Here is an 18,352-nt window from a genome sequence, read left to right as displayed (position 1 = left end):
GAGGAGTCGACAGGGCCTTTCATGCGGTTCCTTACGTCCATGCTTTCGTGTTCAGGCAATAATACTCTAGAGCGGTCCAAAATCTTATCTTTGCATTTGTTCAAGTCGTTCATCCATGCGCTGCAGTAAATACGCGCCATTTCCTCTCCCTCAGATTAATACGCTCTTAAGAGTACAGAGATAAGAAGAATGAGAGTGAGCGAGTGAGAGAGAGAGAGACAAAGTGACAAAAGATCGCAAAACCACACACACTCCCTAATCTGGGACAGGAAACTACACCAGACACCTCCACTCTAATGTTGTGGCACCTATTACGACATCTACAAACTTTCTAATGCTTTACACTGCTGTATTTGAAATTAAATATATGTGTATAAAATATTAAGATGAAAATATAATGATGGCATAATGTAAGTGACGGGTAAGTGAATTCTTGCAAAACTCTCGTCCTTCTCCTTGAACCAGGGCAAGTTCTCTACTGAACTTCACTAAACTCCTGCTATGACAAATCACAGGGACAGTTTTACACAAGTTCCAACTCCCCTGCCTCTGGTCTCTCCTTGAGAGAGAAAGGCAGGAGCACTTGCAGCTTAAATGTTAACTTATAAGTTAATTTTTAGTTTTGGTAGGATAGATTTCAATCCCTTTATGGGACGGCATTTATAGCCGTTTTATTCACGTTTCATTTTGGCCTATGTCGTTATTGGTGTGCTGTGAACTCCTCAGATATGACGACAGTAACACCAGGACGGTCACAACAAACCATCTGATTAATTAAGATGTGCTGATTTCTGATAAACACATTAGAATACGATGGCACCATGCCTCCCGGGAATTAAAATAAAATCAGATTTTGTAATATTAAACCATTGTGACATGAGCACAAATCCTCAAAGTGCCTTAAATTCCCTTTAAATCCAGTCATGCCTCATCAAAAATGCGGTCGGGCCGCCGCCGCCACTGACTGGGGGGAGGAGTTTACCTATGATGATGGAACAATGAGTGACGGGGATGGGATAGAAGGCATGACTTCAGCTCTGCTTGGCCTGAGGAATTCAGCATGGCCACTGACAGGCGGAGAGCGGCTCCTTCATGCTGCATTCTCACAAACACAATGTTAATGTGCCATCAGATAAGTCTTCATCCTTACATCATATTCCTTGGCAAAACACACTCACTCCCACCACACAAAGTATTGTCAGTCCAACTCACACACACACACACACAGGTTTTGACAACCTATGCATAAATACCCTGACTTGAGACCTGTGCCAGTGATGTCATATTTCCAGCTCTGTGACTTGGCATGCATGACAGCAACAAACATGTTTAAACCAGTCAGCGTTAACATCTGTTGACCTCTGTATAAACAACACACACAATCTTATCTGGCTCAACTTTGCACAGAACCCCCCTCAGCAGCCCCACATCTGCCCAGCGTGTTTGTCCAACATGTCCCCTGTTCCCAATTTATCCCTCCACTTCGACACACACAGGCTTGAAAATAAAACATGACGCCGGGAGTTAAGGGCGACCACTGTGCTGCGCCGGGCGCTCCGCAGCTCTTACCGTGGCTCTGTAATTCATCTCCACTCTCCCTGTTGCTGTAACTTTTCTCCTGTTTGCGTTTCCAGAAAGCGCTTATGCGCGTCGCACAAATCGTGAAAAAAGTGTGTTGTTATAACGTCCCCGGCTCTGCATGTGGGTGCCGTCCAGCTGCCATTACGCCTCCACTTTCTGCCTTCCTCCAGCCTCCCTCTCTCCTTTGCCTTCAACCTCTCACTCCCTCTCTTGGAAAAGTGACACACTTCCAAAAACACACACACACACACACACACACACTCAGCCCCCCAACCACCCGACCCGCCCCGTACTCGCTGGCCAGGCCAGCACTCATGCCTCCGGGTGCTGTGTTTCAAGGGGGTTGTCATTAAACGCTAAACGTCGCCAAGAGACTAAAGAAAATAAAATAAAAGTACACTGCCACAGCACATGCACGTTTACAGCCGCGGATACCGGGGTTAATGTCAAAAATGTCAAAGTACCAGAAAACCAACAGAATATTGTGTTGTGGGTAAAAGAAAAAACGTAAAAGAAAAGAACTTATTGTTACATCTGTGTAAAGGAACCAAATGTTCTCAAATGTTCCAAACTCGTGAAGAATGAACTAATCATGTCAGTTAATAATTAGTGGGGAGACCTAAGACTCGACTTCCTGTATTAAAGACTGAAGAAGGGAAACGGTTAATACATGTTTATGAATATTATGTCTGCATGTACACATTTATACATATGTGTGTGTACAGATATATAGATAAAAGCAATAAGTAATATAATACTTGTTTATTGAGGTGAGGTTAGGTTACAATTAGGCCTGTTACTTACAGTTACATATACATATACCTGGGTTATATATACACTACCATAGGGTCCAAAATATGTGTGTGTGTGTGTGTGTGTGTGTGTGTGTGTGTGTGTGTGTGTGTGTGCATGCTACACAGCCTTCTCCAATCTGCTTCAAAATTACCCAATTCAGTTACGACCCCTGCCAAGGTCACCTCCACTGACCCTACAGCAGTGGAGCGCCATCTAGTGTCTGCCCAGCGTCAGCCTATGTGCAGTTCAGTACAGCCACACCAAAGGCATAAGTGAAGATTAACACACGCTGAGCAAGAGAGCAAAAACGTTTCTGTCCCGGTCCACAGTACTCTGCAGCGCTGGTTTTATGGTTAGGCGTCTTTCTTTCCCTTTTATTTGACACTCGCTCCCCCCCCCCCCTGCCAACATAATCAGAGCCCCCGCCTGCAGGAATCTGAGTAATGTTTTCCAGACGGTGTGAGTTTCTCTTTGGGAACGTGGGCATCGTTGGGCCAGCTCACATACAGAAGAGGGGGAGGTGAAGGAGAAAAGGCATGAGGGTGAGTAAGAGACACGCCTTTAACTTTCACCCCTTGCCAGTGTTCAGCCTTCACATGGTTTTATGAATGGAACATTAAAACTGCATCAACCTTTACTGGCCCCACAACAAAATAAAGCATAAATCACCCACCCAGTCCATACAAGGTAGACTGCAGCCGTAATCATGGCTTGGGACCAATAACTACGGAAAGCTATGTAAAGATGTCGAGATAGAGCAAGTATAAAAATACCCATATGCCACACTCTCTTACATAACAGCAGGTAAACTACGTTTTTTTTCAGACAGTTCTGGTTCATTTTTACAGTAGAGAAAAGTTCCAAAATCTCACCAACAGGTGCTTTAGCCGTTCTGTCGCTATACAACCATAGTCCATTAATGACTTACAATACATGGTGAATCATTCTGTTAGCATTAATAACAAAAGGAGTTTGTTCTTGGATATGAGTGTGTGCAGAGGACGGCTTGTGCGTAGAAGCCTACCTCGGGAATAGTTAATACATTTTTTCTAATACGTCACACAGGACAATCTGGTCTGGCCGTTCATTTGAAAGTGGCAAGTATGTTTGGGAGCGTGTTGTGCTGACACGCCAATAAACGAATAAACTCCCTGAGCCTCCACTGCACACAGACTCACTAAATAAACTAGGGACAAACAGCAGGAGCCCCTTTCGGCATAATCATGTGATGTGACAGTGCGTGGGAATTAGTCATGGAAACTTTTAAACACCCCCCCCATCCCATCCGTACCACTCTTGTCTTTAGGTCTTTTTTTTTTTTTAAACTCACTTCCTTTCTCTCCCCCGTGCACTAAAAAAAATATTTGCCCTAACATCTCTAATAACATCTTGAAAATCATTTCAGTTATTACACCAGTCCAATTTAAAAAGTGGTCAGTTAGTGATGTAATAAAATATGTCTCAATTAATTATTGGCATGGTAGCTTAATCCATATAGTTTTTAGGCCTCAATGCATCACACTGTGATGACATTTTCATTAAACACATTATACACAAGCTTTACTGAAACATCCAGTTGACTTTCTGTTTAATGCAGTCTGGAATAAAAGATTTGAGAACACAAGCAGGTTGCTATAAAATTTGTGCTTGAATATTTTTTTTTACCACGTTCATGACAACTCTTTTGCATGATCACAATCAGGCAATGCCATCTAGTGCCACCACTTTACATGACACGAAATACACAACTTAGACCTAGGATTTATGTCTATTATGCCTATTTACTATTGGTGCTTTAATCGGACGACCACTGATTGTATAACAGGAATCTGTTGCCAGATTGGGTGGTTTTGGAGGAACCAGGATCTGTTGCCAGATTGTGTGGTTTTGTGTTAAGGATGATGAGTAGTAGTTTATAAGTGGGGTTTGTGTGTGATTTAATACATTTTGGACAGTTTTGGACTGAAACTATGAGGTACTCAACAAATTTGACGTATTGACAAACTGGGTGTACAGACTTTATTTTGTTACTTATAACAGAAGTATGTAAATATTAGTGTTATTGGTAATTTATATTTTCATTTGAAAGTGAAGTGATTGTCACATGTGATACACAGCAGCACAGCACATGGTGCACACAGTGAAATTTGTCCTCTGCATTTATCCCATCACCCTGAGTGAACAGTGGGCAGCCATGACAGGCGCCCGGGGAGCAGTGTGTGGGGACGGTGCTTTGCTCAGTGACACCTCAATGGCTCCTTGGCGGATCGGGATTCGAACCGGCAACCTCCTGATTACAGGGCCGCTTCCTTAACCGCTAGACCACCACTGCCCAAAAAAAAATATGGAACGCTTCACGAATTTGCGTGTCATCCTTGCACAGGGGCCATGCCAATCTTCTCTGTATCGTTCCAATTTTAGTATATGTGCTACTGAAGCAAGCACATTGAAAATTGTTAACATTTTTGCAATATTTTATAGTTTGAAATGGATCAAAATTTGATTCCAGTGATCGGTAAACAGTGATTAGCCAATAAAATGACTCAAAAATCACTCAATCCTTCAATTGAGTGCTTTGGTCAATTCTTTTGAGTCCAAAACATTTTCCGGATGGACTGAAGTTTTACAGAGGCACTGAATGTAGGGAAATTGATCGCTCTTAGATTTCCACCTAATCTATCCTCTCTCATTACCCATCCCACCCTCCCCTTTCTCCGGTCATCAGAGCTAATTATACATTCCCACTCTAGACGAGTCTATTTGCGGCTGCTGGTTTGGGCATTTTGACCTCTGCTATGGGAGAGCAGTTGCAGATTGGCGCAGCTTTCTCCCTCTGCAGGATCAATCGGGACAGTTCTGTTCCTCTGAAGAACGCGCAGATAAGCGTGGCTGGCTGCACTTTTGCTGGGTTCATTCACTGTACCGGTGTTTCCCCGGCAGCCGGCAACAAGGAAACACCTGCATAGCTCAACAGGAACGTATGCAGTTTCAAATCGTTGCATTTGTGCTTGAAAAATTTTCAAGTTGTGCCACGCCCCAATGTTTAAACTTCCTGCCACGTTTGCATTGTCGCGACGCGGCACTCTGTCAGAGGAGAACAGATGCAAGGCACATTTATGGGAAAAGGGGAGGCGTGAGAACAGCATAGTTATAACGCTGAGACGGGGGGCTGAACCGGAGCATGATGGGAACATGAGGACTTCACAGAGGAACACAGGGCCAAACAGAGAAGCCAAAAGGACGAACTCGGACAAAAATCAGGAGAGTGCTCGTCGGCAGTGATGTCAGGGCAGAAGAATGTGAGCCATGTGGGAGTAAAAAAAAAAAAAAAAAAAAAACGAGAGAGGAGAAGAATGGGAGCAACTGAGAAGAACAAGAAAATATGCAGAAAATGAATATCAAAAGAACGGAACAGGGCATGCAGCTTAAAGAAACGGATGTTAGCGGTGTTGTGACATAATGCGTTATGACGAAAGACAGAAGGGGCCTTATAACCAGCCGCCACACATGTAGGTGCAGTTTACCTCCTCATGAACTCTGCTGTACCTGAAACACCACAGCACCCCGGCGTGACATTCCGCTATCCTGTGTTGGCGGGGGCGGAGGCGGGGATGGGCCCACTAGAATGGTTAGACGCTACCCGACGCTGAAATGAACACGGATCCCCGGGGGAACCAACTCCAGATTTTTATTATTCTCTCACACGGTCGGCGCTCGGGTTTCTCAGGCATTTCCGTAAGCGCTCCATGAAGCAGATATTTCTGTCAGACTGCTGTCCACCCAACCGCTCACACGGTGTTAAAAAAGGTGCTGTCACCGGCACCCAAACATGTGCTTCTCCAATTTCTATCAAATGTATTTATATATAAATAGTATAAAATACCATGAAGAAAAATGCTCCACATCATGGCTGCATCCATTTACATTTACAGCATTTATCAGACGGCCTTATCCAGCAGTTACGGGGACAGCCTCTCCAGGGTTCAATGTCTTGCTCGGTGGGGTTGGGTTCACAGGTGAGCGTGTTACCCACTAGGCTCCTACCGCCCTATATTTTTTAAATAATTATTTATTCCACGAACCACGGTCTAAAGTGTGCAGGAGAAGTGGGAACATTGGAGGCGGGGACAAGCCTGTCCAGCAAATATATTGCCGTCATTAAACCTTCTAGGCAAACAGGATCTTCAGGTGAGAGCAATGGGTGAAGTGGGTGTTGGGATCCGCCCAGTGATCTGACTGTTTCCTAAACAACCTTATCTTGCCCTCGGTTTCACCTACGAGCGACGACACGACAGGGCATGTTGAGGAAGCACGCCGAGCACTTCACTCCCACACCCCACCCCAGACCCTGCACGGTCCCGTCTCCAGCCATTCAGAACAGGCACAAGCCCGCCACGGTCCGGGCAGCTGGGCCGGCTGCAGTTCCTCCCACGTCTCCTCCTCCTCTCCGGCTTATTAATACCCACAAGGCCTTATAAGGGCAGGTCATGATGCCTGCTCGCAGGGAAGGGAGCTCCCTCCAGAGTTCCTGTGGCTGAGTACAGCCTCTCTCTCTCTCTCTCTCTCTCTCTCTCTGTGTTTAAAACGCTGCCTGCACAGGACGCTGGGATACAGTAACGTGATAAAGACAGCGACAGAACAGAGACTAATACAGCTTCCTGAAACGCACTCTGTGATAATGCAGTTTCTTGCATCAGATCGGATTCAGATAGCCAACCGGTTCCGGTTCACAATGCATGCCCTTCACACGCTGATTAGCAATAATCACCCAGGTGTCTATACACCCAGCTATGCACTCATCATCGAATAATGTCCTTTTTTCTGACAGTTTGCAGAGAAGCAGCAGCGATGTGGCCCCACGCCTCCAAGTTTGCATGCTGTTCCAGTGTTGCCACGGGTTTCCTCCGGGTCGACTATTCAAAGGCAGTGGATGGTGTGTGTTTGTGCGCGTGGGAGCGAGTCCCTGGCCTGCATGCAACGACCTGGGATCGGCTCTGCACGCAGTGACCCTGACTAGCAATACGAATTAGGTTACGGATAGTGAATGCTTGACAAAATGACAATAGAGAGAAGACAGAATCGATGGGTCAACACACATTCTACCAGTCATTTGTGATGTCACTTATGTAGTTTGGTTGTGTGACACCATGATAGAAATCAATGCTCCAAACTAGACCCTGAGTGAAGAATGTCATTTAACAGAGAACAGTGTTCCTTCAGTCTTAGAAACAAGGCATGCATTAAAAAAATACAACGTCAACGTGATGATGATGGGAATTATTTTTGGATGGCATCCTGGGAAGTTGGGAAAGCGGCGATTTCCAAAGTATGACAAAGCATTAGGCATCCAGAACGAGACGGTCATTACAGCACGTCTGAGGTGGCCTTGCACAATACAAACCATGAACCAAATATGTGGTGTAGGGGTGAGCCGCACACAATGCATTTGTGCAGCTCTCACACAAGGAGTCTTTTTGCCCAATTACAGCAAAACCGCTCAGGCCCCATGACCTGTGGCACTAACATCATTCCCACAAACCTGCAATTAGGCAACGCTTCCGATCACAGACAGAAGGATTCCAATTATTTCAACTTCAAATGTGTGCATAACTGTTTCAATTAATCCACAATAAAAAGGAACACACTTTTTTAAATGCTATTTCATAGTTTCCCCACAGTACAGCGTTTAAGTCTTTTTTTCTGCTTCTTCTACTGAACTGTGCGTGTGGAGAACTATGGGTATTTATGACCCTCAGTCACCAGATATTGGATATTTCAAACAGCATGTCGACCCTCACTATAATCAATCCAGAGTACAAGAGAATCTGTCTCCTATCCTCAGCCATGAAATCCAAGACAATACATCACTGACAGAATAAAATGTGGCATCTCCACAACTTCAGGCACGTTGATCCTCGGAGATGAGATTCACTGACGTTTAGCACGGCAGCGGTACATCAGGGTGATGAAGCATGGCGTAAGCATGTACGTAAAGGACTTCTTATCTCTTCAGTGCTATCAGGCGATCTCTCCTCTATCGGTTCTCACACCAGTGGTGGGGACACTGAGCTCACAATACAAAGAAAAGCTTGAAAGCGGGGACATGAAAAGGTGCAACCACATCAGACAAAATATTATGTCTCTCACACAGACAAAAAATTGCAAACAAAAGCAAACCCCTTAGTAACAATCCGTCTGTCTGAAAAACGGAACGAACATACTTTTCGAAGCTGGACATGTCTGTGTTGTCAATCTGAGATTCTGGGTTTCTGATTCATCAGTCATGGCCATCAAAACAAATCAAGAAAAAAATTCTTATATCTAACGAATATGAATATGCATGAGAGTTGTAACGCCCCAAAGAAACAAGCCAACGTCAATTTGGTAGCAGCATTGGGCTGTGCCTCGTTGGACATCCATGCATCGGACGGTGAAAAACAGGACAGATGCATTATCTCATTCCCGCCCTCTTTCATAACTGCGGCGTGGGAGAAAAGCCGCACCTGGCACAGGCAGCACAGCTTATCGTAGGGTCAGGGTGAGGGTGGTTAAAGGTTAACGCAGGCCTCAAACGTCTTCCAGGACAGGGAAGAACCATCCTTGTGGCCTCATAAGCACAGAAATCCCATCATTGATCCCGTCATCATTGATGGTTTGGGCCCATATGGGATGATACGGTACATAACTTTTAAAAGTGTGAGAGCAGTTCTTTTTTTGCTCATAATGTGAACAAGACAACCCCTCAACAAGACAACCCCTCAACAACTTGCAAATGACGATGCATTTTTAGTGTCCCTTTATGTAGGCCAGACATTATCATGCATATAAAGCACTAAACCAAATCACTCGTGTAAGATTGTGTAAATCTCTATTAAGACATTAGAGCTCGTTTAAGCCTGCCCCCTGCAAACCAGAATAAAAAAACGAAGTCCTGCTAATTACATGGTAAGTCTGATAAGAGAACAATGCCTCCACTGTCAGTGAGCATGTCTAACAGATGAGATGAGCAAAACTGGAGAGTATCTGTGAATGAAACCGATGCTGCGATTAACACAGCATTCCGAAATTATTAGCAAGTGGAACAGCTAGAAAGTGGTAACATGCATGCATGCAACACATATGAGCAAGAACACACACACACACACACACACACACACAACACAACACAAGTAATCTGGGATTCTTCAGCAACCACAGTCAAGTGACAAAGGACAGGTCCACACAGGCCGACAGCAAAACAAGGGGAATGGGAGACTACTCACTAAACCTTGGTCAACTCCACAGTGCAAGCTAGCTGGAGTAAACTACTAATAATGGATTTGCTAATGCATATTTTGTTCCTGTAGCAATAATGTCCCTCGTCACCATTAAAAACCTAAAAAAATAAAAATCATCTCACTACGAAAACATGTTTAGGTCAAGTACAAAAGTCCGGTTAAAAGACACGGTGTGGGGGTGTGATCTGCAAATCAAACAAATGAGCAGCCATGTCCTCGGAGGCCTTCAAGACAGTCGCCCATTCCCAGACGTTCCCTTCAGAAACACCTCTACAGTATTTTATAATGAATTAGCAGGGAGTAGAACCCCATCACATTTTCTAAAGCAAAACTACAGTCACCTACTGAACCTGATCTTTTCCCCCATCAGCAGTGGTGTGTGTGTGTGTGTGTGTGTGAGGGATTTCCAACTGAGGTCAGCAGATCTCTGGGTCTGCACAGGTACCCGTGAGTGAAATGCAGGCCGGACGTGGGCCACATAAGCCGGTTACCAATTTAAACGGAACTTCTGATGTTTAAGTGGCACTCACAGCAAAGCAAAGACACACATTTTTCGTGTCCCTGGCCAAGGGTGGGGCTCTCCCCGAACTTTCAAAATGGAACAGCCACAGCTAAATTGAGACAAACTGCAGGGCCTCCGCTGAGCTCACCACATGGCACGAGGTCATTTGCTTTCTGCCAGACGCACTCGTCTGTTTCTTTCTTTCCTTCCTTCCTTCCATCCACTATACTGAATCCAAGGACATTCTGCCTTCAGTAATCTGGACGTAACCTTGATTAATTGTTTTGCATAAACCATACAGGAGGCATCTTTTGGCAATGCTAGTTAGCCCTGAACATTTCCTGTTTGACAGTGAGAAAGAGCGGCCAGGTGCATCCCCTCCTAAATCTCATGACACCGTGACAGATGGGGCAAGGTCCACGGCACCACCCATGCACTCAGCGGTCCCAATAACGCGTCGACCCGCAAAACGCACAAAACTGGTTACTGAGTGCAGAAGGGCTTGACGGCCGGGGTCAGAGTTCGCAGGCTGGTGGCGGTGGGGTGGGGTGGGTCTGTGCTCTGCACACGGTACGCCTTGTCTGTCGGTGCCAGAGACTAGACTAAACACCCGGACAGAGATACAGTAGGAGACGCCTAGCACTCGGCAAGCAGCTGGGAAGCTGCTCGGCCCAAAACGCCGCTTTTCCACCCCCATCCAAACCAAAGCAATCCATCCGCAAATTCCTTGCTTGCACTCTGACTGAGTCTGCACAGTCCTGTACTGTACTGGATTATCAAGGCAGGCTGGTTATATGCGGAATGCCTGAATACAAAGGAACAGATATTATTGTTAGACGCTATTTTACATCACTTCTGCAAATTCAGAGGACGCAAAATATGCAGCAGAGACAAATGGCTGATGAAGTAAAAAAAAAAAAAAAAGGCTGACTTGTCGTATGTTAATTAGGATGCAATTCCCATAACCAACATGGTCTTCTGCTCTTCTACTGATGACAATCTTCAGCCGTTACAATTTTCACAGTGAGATATGTCTGCAGATTTTTTGGGTTATAAATACAGCCAAATTCTTAATTAAAAATTCTGCCGCAACAAGCTTTTGGTGGTAATGTTATAAAGAAATTTGTGTTAAAATTATGATGCATCATCATATTGAATGCTGAATATTTTATAGGCATAAATTTTACAGGCCTACTGATGACAGGGACACAGCAGGACAACCATTGGTGAGAGAACCTTAACTCTGTTCCATTTACATTCATGGCATTTACCAAGATACTTTTCCAGAGCAATTTATAGTCAGTAGTAACAAGGAAAGTCCCCCCCCTGGAGACACTCGGAGATAAGTGTCTTGCTCATGGACATTTACAGCATTTATCAGGGACACAATGGTAGTAAGTGGGGCTCGAACCCAGGTATTCTGGTTCATAAGAGGGTCTATTGTCCAGAGCGACTTACAATCAGTAGTTACAGGGACAGTCCCCCTGGAGACACTCTGGGTTAAGTGTCTTGCTCAGGGACACGATGGTAGCAAATAGGGTTCGAACCCGGGTCTTCTGGTTCATTGGAGCGTGTCTTGCCCACTAGGCCACCGGAACGAGTCCAGTGTGAAGTCAAGGGAGGCGACCGGTCCTCCTGACAGCTGAGGACAGGCCATCCGACACACGCGGTAAATCCAAACCCGACTACATGTCCAGAGGTCAGACGCGCAGTCCAACTTTCCAGCGCACCCGAAAGGCGTGACGGATCCTCCACACCACCGCGAGGAAAACCTGCCCAGAAGTCGCTTTAAACGCTCACGGCTCACGCCTTCAGAACCGCGATTCGCATTAAGACGGGACCGACAGTACCGGGACCGACAGAACCTCCAGCGGCGTCGCGTTACCTACCTGGCGAAGCCGTAATCAGGGACGCCGGGGGCGTCGGCGCCTGAGTGGGAGCGTTGGTACCGGGTCCGGTGGTCCTCTCGCCCTTTAACCTCAGTTTTATTATTCTTTTTTTTTTTTTTTTTTAACTGAGCCGAGTTTCAGCAGCCCGGCAGACCGCAGGTCCCCCTTCTGTGGAACACGTGGCCCACGTACGCGCGGCGCGCAATGTCACCGGCCCCGGAGAGCATAGAAAAAAAAAAAAGTCACGGCAGAGACCATCCCTTCAAATCTGAAAGCACCGTGACACGGTCCGTGACGCGCTCACGTTCTCACCCCTCCCTCCGTCTATCCATCCCTCCTGCAAGCCCGGCCTGCGCCGCCCGGACCTCCGCACCAGGAAGCGCGGCGTTGACTGCGACAGACGACCGCGACGGCCGCACAAAACGCCGCGCTTTCGACGGCGAGGAGTTGTGTTACAAACGCACAACACGAGTTGTGGACGAACGCGTAAAAAAAAAACGTTAAGTGCGCTTCGACGCCCCCTGCTGGCCGGAGCAAGAACGCGCGTAATGCGCCTTTAATCAGCCTAACAAAAGGCGGTGGAGGTGAGGTCTCGGGGAAAGTTCCCGAGTTTCGATATGAGGCCAGTCCGGCTTCTCTCACACAAAAAAAGTTGTTTTTTTTTTTTTTTTTTTAATCCTCACAAATTTTATAGGTATTTTTTTTAGCTGCATCATTACAGCCCTTCTGTTAAGATATATTTGGCTTGGTGGCATTACACTGCAACAGTGACAATGTCATAGAGTATGGAGTAGCCTAGAGGGTAAAATACTGATCACAAAGTCACAGGTTCAAACCCCGCTTACTGCCATTGAGTCGCTGCGCAAGACACGTAACCCTGAGTTGCTCCAGAGGGACCATCCCTGTAAGTCGGTGTCTGATAAATGTTGTAAGTGTAACATAGCACAGACTTGTTGTTGGTGTTGTGTTATACAGTCCCAAGCTCGACTATTGTCTCAACGTCTGCATGCAACTCAGGGACATTTAGGACAGGAATTCCTAATAAAGTGGTAGATGATGGGCAGTAGATGGGTTACTACCACACTTACTACCATTGTGTCCCTGAGCAAGACACTTAACCCTAAGTTGTTCCAAGAGGGGACTGTCCCTGTAACTACTGATTGTAAGTCGTTCTGGATAAGGGCGTCTGATAAATGCTGTGAATGTAATGTAATCGTTGGCTCCAATTCCTTCTCCTTCCTCTCCAAGGTGACCTGGCATCCATGACTTTCTGCCCCATAAAATCTGTGGTTACAGGCGGCGCATGGAGCATCAGTAAGTCAGCGGAACAATCAATGATGTTCCACAACAGCAACGATCCTCAGAGGGCTTTCCAGCACAGTAACCAGTCCTGCATTGACCATGCTTGTGTTGCACAGCTGAACATGGAGGAAAGGTTGTATCCTGTTGACAATGGGCCATTGGGTGGATCTCTGTGTTCTTTTTGGAAAAAGTTGTTCATTTTCTCTCTTAGGAACTGCCTTTATTGAAACAAAAATCAGGCGGCCTCACTATGTTCTTCATCATAGTACACATTTTCAAACTTGATCTGCAAATAATCCCACATCTAAAGTTACATTTATGGACAGTAAAATTAATTCTCTCCTGCTTAAACACACACACGGAGTGGTATGACCTTGGTGGAATGTCGGGGGGAAAGTTCCGGAACTGATGTTTCCTAACATTCCACTGCAACCATTACTCTCTCCTTTAGACATTACAATGGTGACTAAAACTGCTTCAAAGTTACTCCAGCACAGTTCCAAAAAAACACAACATAAATGAAATACATTTTCAATGCCATCCCCTACTTTCAATGTCTTTTACATACATGTTTATGTGAAAAACCTTTAAATTTGTTCCAAATGTATTAATAAAGAAATTGTAATGTCAGGTGATTTCATATCCTTTACTAGCATTAATAGATAGCTGACATGACCCACACTTGTCATTCATTTTTCAGAATTAAAAAAAAATTGTGAGTCTGCCCCATCATCCAACTACAGCAGAATTGTCTATGTTGTATAGGAATACAGTGAATATTTTCAAAAATTATTCACGTTTTACAGACTATATATAGTGATATTAGGAAATGCATTTCAGGTACCCAATCTGGCCCTTGCCTCCTAAATCAGACACCACTGGGTCGATGGTCGAATGCTGAGTAAGATCATATGTTATTGTACTTATATATTTTTTTCAAAATTGCTTTAGTCTTTTCACTTCCCATTACACCCGAATATCAATAAAGTTGGAGTAAAAAGTAATTCCCACCTTGGCACAGTTGTGGCAGTAGCTCTCTCCATTTTTCCCTGGAGGGAGGATAATCTCTCCCGTAGGAATCAGCTGGATCTTCAGCTCCATCATGGTGCCAGTCTGTCCGCGCCAGGCGTCAGTCACTCCGGTTACAGTTCCACTTAGACGCCAGTGGCTTCTCCCTGTGGAAAATTTAAACAACCGTACCCTTTACAACAGCGCGAACACAACGCGCACGGCTCTGGCGTGCCGTTACCTGTCGCTTTGCCGAGGGTTCGTGCAAGTTGTCCAGGAATATATGCGGGCAGGGAGAGGCGTCCCACGGCAAAGCCTCTGCGCTGTAATTGATGTGCTTTTTTATCTGGCCGGGTCTCTGCGCTCCAAGTTTGCCGCCAGGGTTTCCTCTAAGATCCAGCATCCTGTCTTCTACATTCCCTGGGTAAACACCGGAGGAACCCACTCAGCTTCCCCTGGATGTTCAATGGGGAGGTGTGCATGCCACAAATACACTTGGCAGTGAAATGAAGAGCGTTAAGAACTCAACAACAGACAAACGGCGCTGGACCGTTCTGCCACGTTCAAGGTTTTTTAGAGGATATTTGGCGTCGTGCCCTTTGGCTGCTGTCTCCTTTTTGACAGGCAGGTGTGTCATGTGTACACAGCCATGCTGACCTCTGATCCTCAGCTATTTCCTGTCCAGCAGCAGCAACGACTCCTTCCAAGGCTGGGCTGGACAAAGAAACCTATCACCTTCTGAGAATGGGATAGATTTACAATGTTTATCACACTGCTCCATGGGTGTGTGTAACATTTTCCTTCATACTTTATGTTCACGCACATGTTTTGTTTTGTTTTATTTGATGCTTTTATCTGGAGTTATTTCACTTGTAGAAGTATGTAGAAGTAGAGTGGAAGTGTGGGATTTGTTGAACGTCACTCTGCTTGGTCTTTTTCAGAGTCAGCGCAGGCCACTGCACTCATCTCTGTCCTCCTCTGTCCATCCTCAACCGCAAGCTCTCAGGCCTGTGCCAGGGACTGCACCAGGCCGTGGCGACTGAGCCTGGTGCAGATGCAGCTCTTCAGGGAGGAAATGACAGTGAGACACATCCTTTGACCTGTGACATGTGATTAGGGAACTGCTGAATGCTGGGCATCAACAGGAAACTGTAGCGCTGGTGGCACTTTAGGTCGTGTGGCAGAGCAGAGGCAGAGCAATGTGTGAGGAAACCACACCAGGACACACAAGTACCACAAGTAAGATGCCCTTGTGTAATGTAATCATTTGAATAAGGTATTAAAGAGCTTGAAGATTCAGTACTATATTAGTCCAGTCATTATATGTCGAGCCAATGTCCTGTTTTACAGCGGTATGAGGACCAGCACCTTCATAGGAATAACTGTTAAGCAATGACGGAGAAGATGAAGTCAATTACCATACAGTTACTAATTTTACAGGCAGAGCTTATCACTTCGGTCAAAGTCAACTTTATTGTCATCTCACCATATACAAGCACGACAGAGAGACTTCTGGGTGAGAGACTGAGCACAGACTTCCTCTAACACTGTCTCAAAATAGACAGTCGATGACTTAGGATTGTTATGTCACATGATTTGGATCACCAGCCTTTTTGTGCTTATGCCACTGCTTGTGTGCGTCCCAAATGCTGCACAAAATGGCTATAAATTAGCATGTCCATTGGTCATGTCACAAGGCAACAGAGAAAGCATTGTTGGAAAAGTACCAGTATATTATTAAAACGTTCTTTTTAGGTCTTAAGAAATAGAAACCTTCTCCAAAACGTTCGTTTTAGTGGTTTCTGGCGTGAAATCTGCGCATCTTACAACTCAACCCTTGAAATAAATGTAACTACCGCCATCTAGCGGCGAGTCTGGGAGAGACTTTCCTATGTATGGACTCATAGGGAAGTGATTGTCACTTTTAACACACAGCAGCACAGCACACGGTGCACGCAATGAAATTTGTCCTCTGCATTTAACCCATCACCCTGAGTGAGCAGCCATGACAGGTGCCCGGGGACGGTGCTTTGCTCAGTGGCACCTTGGTGGATTCAAACTGGCAACCTTCTAATTATGGGACCGATTCCTTAACCGCTAGGCCACCCTCCACAACAGCTGTGAATATTGTGTGAACTCACATTCGCAGTTTCATGTCAGAGAGACTTTTCTTTTTGAGCAATTTTCATGATTTATGTCATGATTAAATTAATTCATTTGCCAAATCCCCAGTCATTAAGAAAATACACCAGAATCAGTTTTCTTCAAGGTACAAGTTCACTTTATTGTCATCAGCAGCTTTATAGATGTACAAACTGTGATGAGGCTACCTTTCCTCATGGCCCCAGTGCAACATATAGCAACACTGAATATTACATTCAATAACACAAAAGATGCACTTCAGCAAAATAACACAATGCAGTGCAAAAGTGACATTTGTTGCAAGGATGGAATATACACCCCATGATGATGGTTAATTTGCTCTTCTAGGAAAATAAATGTGTTATTCTCTCATAAGATTATTATTTTCAATAACGAAAATGAAATAGAGTTTAGCATGAAGAACTGGGCATGTCTGGGTTTTCAGAAACTAAGAGCATAGAAGAAGGAGCTGCATGAGAGAAAATGAAAATAGCCACCCAGCATCAATTTCGTTATCACGCAGCACCTGTACTGCGTGTTCTCGATCAGAAATTGCAGAACGTGTCCCCTGCGCTTAAAGCTGTTAAAACACAGACTGTATCATTTACCAAAAGATACGACGCACAGGCCCAGGACCCAGCCGTTTCAATGAACGCAGAACTGGACCTGATACTGACCCTCTCTGCTGAGGTTTTTCCTCTGTGGAGCCAAAAAATGATTGTGGAGAAGAGCAGTGACCTGGGTTACGGTTACACTGCATAAAATCAGGTGATTTGGTCACACTGGCCCTAAACCCCCAAAGAGCAAGCACTGTTTGCTATGGTGCATGCGTCTGAAGAGGATTTTTTTGCTTAAGTTGAATTTTGTCTCCCTTGACATGTACATACTAAATGCTTACAATCAGTAGTTACATGGTCAGTCCCCCTGGATCAAACCAGGGTTAAGTGGGGTTTGAACCTCTGACTTTGTGGTCACCTGATTTATAGCCAGTTAGTTAGTTAACTACTTAGCTATTACCATGGCAACCGTATCATCTCACAGCGACTCTGTGAGGAAGGAATGCTGGAGGAAAATGTTGGATCCTGTACGTCTGCCAGGTGTGTTTTGACCGTGAACGCTGCTTGTACGCTGCAGCGTATATGAAATATGGGGCAGTGGTTGGTTCGAATCATGAGCTGCCAGGCTGCCACCGTCCCCACACACTGCTCCCCGCCTAAATCACCACATTTAGCGTCCTGAGTCAATCAGCTCATTAATATCTGCCGTTTACTGTTATGTAATCTCTATACAACCAGGAAATGGGTAAAATAACATTATGGCCCTGTTAGCTGCTGTCTGTCGCAGAGGACCAGAAAAAAATGGCTCAATACACTGACGTTGGAAACTGAAGGGTTTTTAAAAATCATTCATTTTTATCTGTAGAAAGGGAAATCAGCCTTATATAACTGTCACTCCAGAACTTGTTGAGCTTTTTAAATGCCCACATACACTGAAAGAGAGAACCTTCTATCATATTAAAGCATGTCCTAAATATAGACAAGACTTTTTCCCCAGATAATTGCCTTGATGCTTTGCCCCGAACGAGACGGGCTTTCTCCCTCATGTGGGGAAACGCGGAAAAGTAAAAACTAGGAGTGAGCGAGACTAAGTAGAGCTTCCAAATTTGCACGCTAGGGAAAATCACGTATGCAAAAATCAAGACTACATCAAGCTACCCCAAGGTAAGGAACAGGAAGTCATGTTGGTTATGATGCTACAAGCATGAGCTGTTCTGTACATAGAATACCTTGCAGGAGGTATGCTCTAGTGGGTGTGGAAAAAATGGAAAGCTCAGCCCATAGGGCTCCATAGATATT

At 45.2% G+C, this 18,352-nt stretch overlaps 1 protein-coding gene and 1 non-coding gene across 4 annotated transcripts in view; both read right to left on the bottom strand.

Annotated features, from left to right (window-relative positions):
* The window catches only part of myo1cb (myosin Ic, paralog b), a 30,964-nt gene extending 16,487 nt beyond the window's left edge, over nucleotides 1–14,477 (bottom strand). Inside the window, exon 1 of one of the 3 annotated variants that reach the window (XM_028961592.1) lies at nucleotides 14,358–14,477. In XM_028961592.1, coding sequence (XP_028817425.1) covers nucleotides 14,358–14,450 — 93 coding nt within the window. In that variant the 5' untranslated portion in view covers nucleotides 14,451–14,477. Of the gene's footprint in view, nucleotides 1–1,569; nucleotides 1,803–12,044; nucleotides 12,184–14,357 lie in introns of those variants that run through there. The other 2 variants (XM_028961596.1, XM_028961594.1) reach the window with 2 other exon arrangements.
* LOC114769799 (U6 spliceosomal RNA) lies at nucleotides 4,715–4,821 on the bottom strand. The gene has a single exon (XR_003743259.1). It is a non-coding gene; the product is annotated as a U6 spliceosomal RNA (small nuclear RNA).
* Nucleotides 14,478–18,352: the final 3,875 nt, after the last annotated feature.

The sequence above is a fragment of the Denticeps clupeoides genome, chromosome 19 (genome assembly GCF_900700375.1).
Source record: "Denticeps clupeoides chromosome 19, fDenClu1.1, whole genome shotgun sequence".
NCBI classification, from domain to species: Eukaryota; Metazoa; Chordata; class Actinopteri; order Clupeiformes; family Denticipitidae; genus Denticeps; species Denticeps clupeoides.
This window is presented reverse-complemented; position numbering and strand designations above follow the sequence as displayed.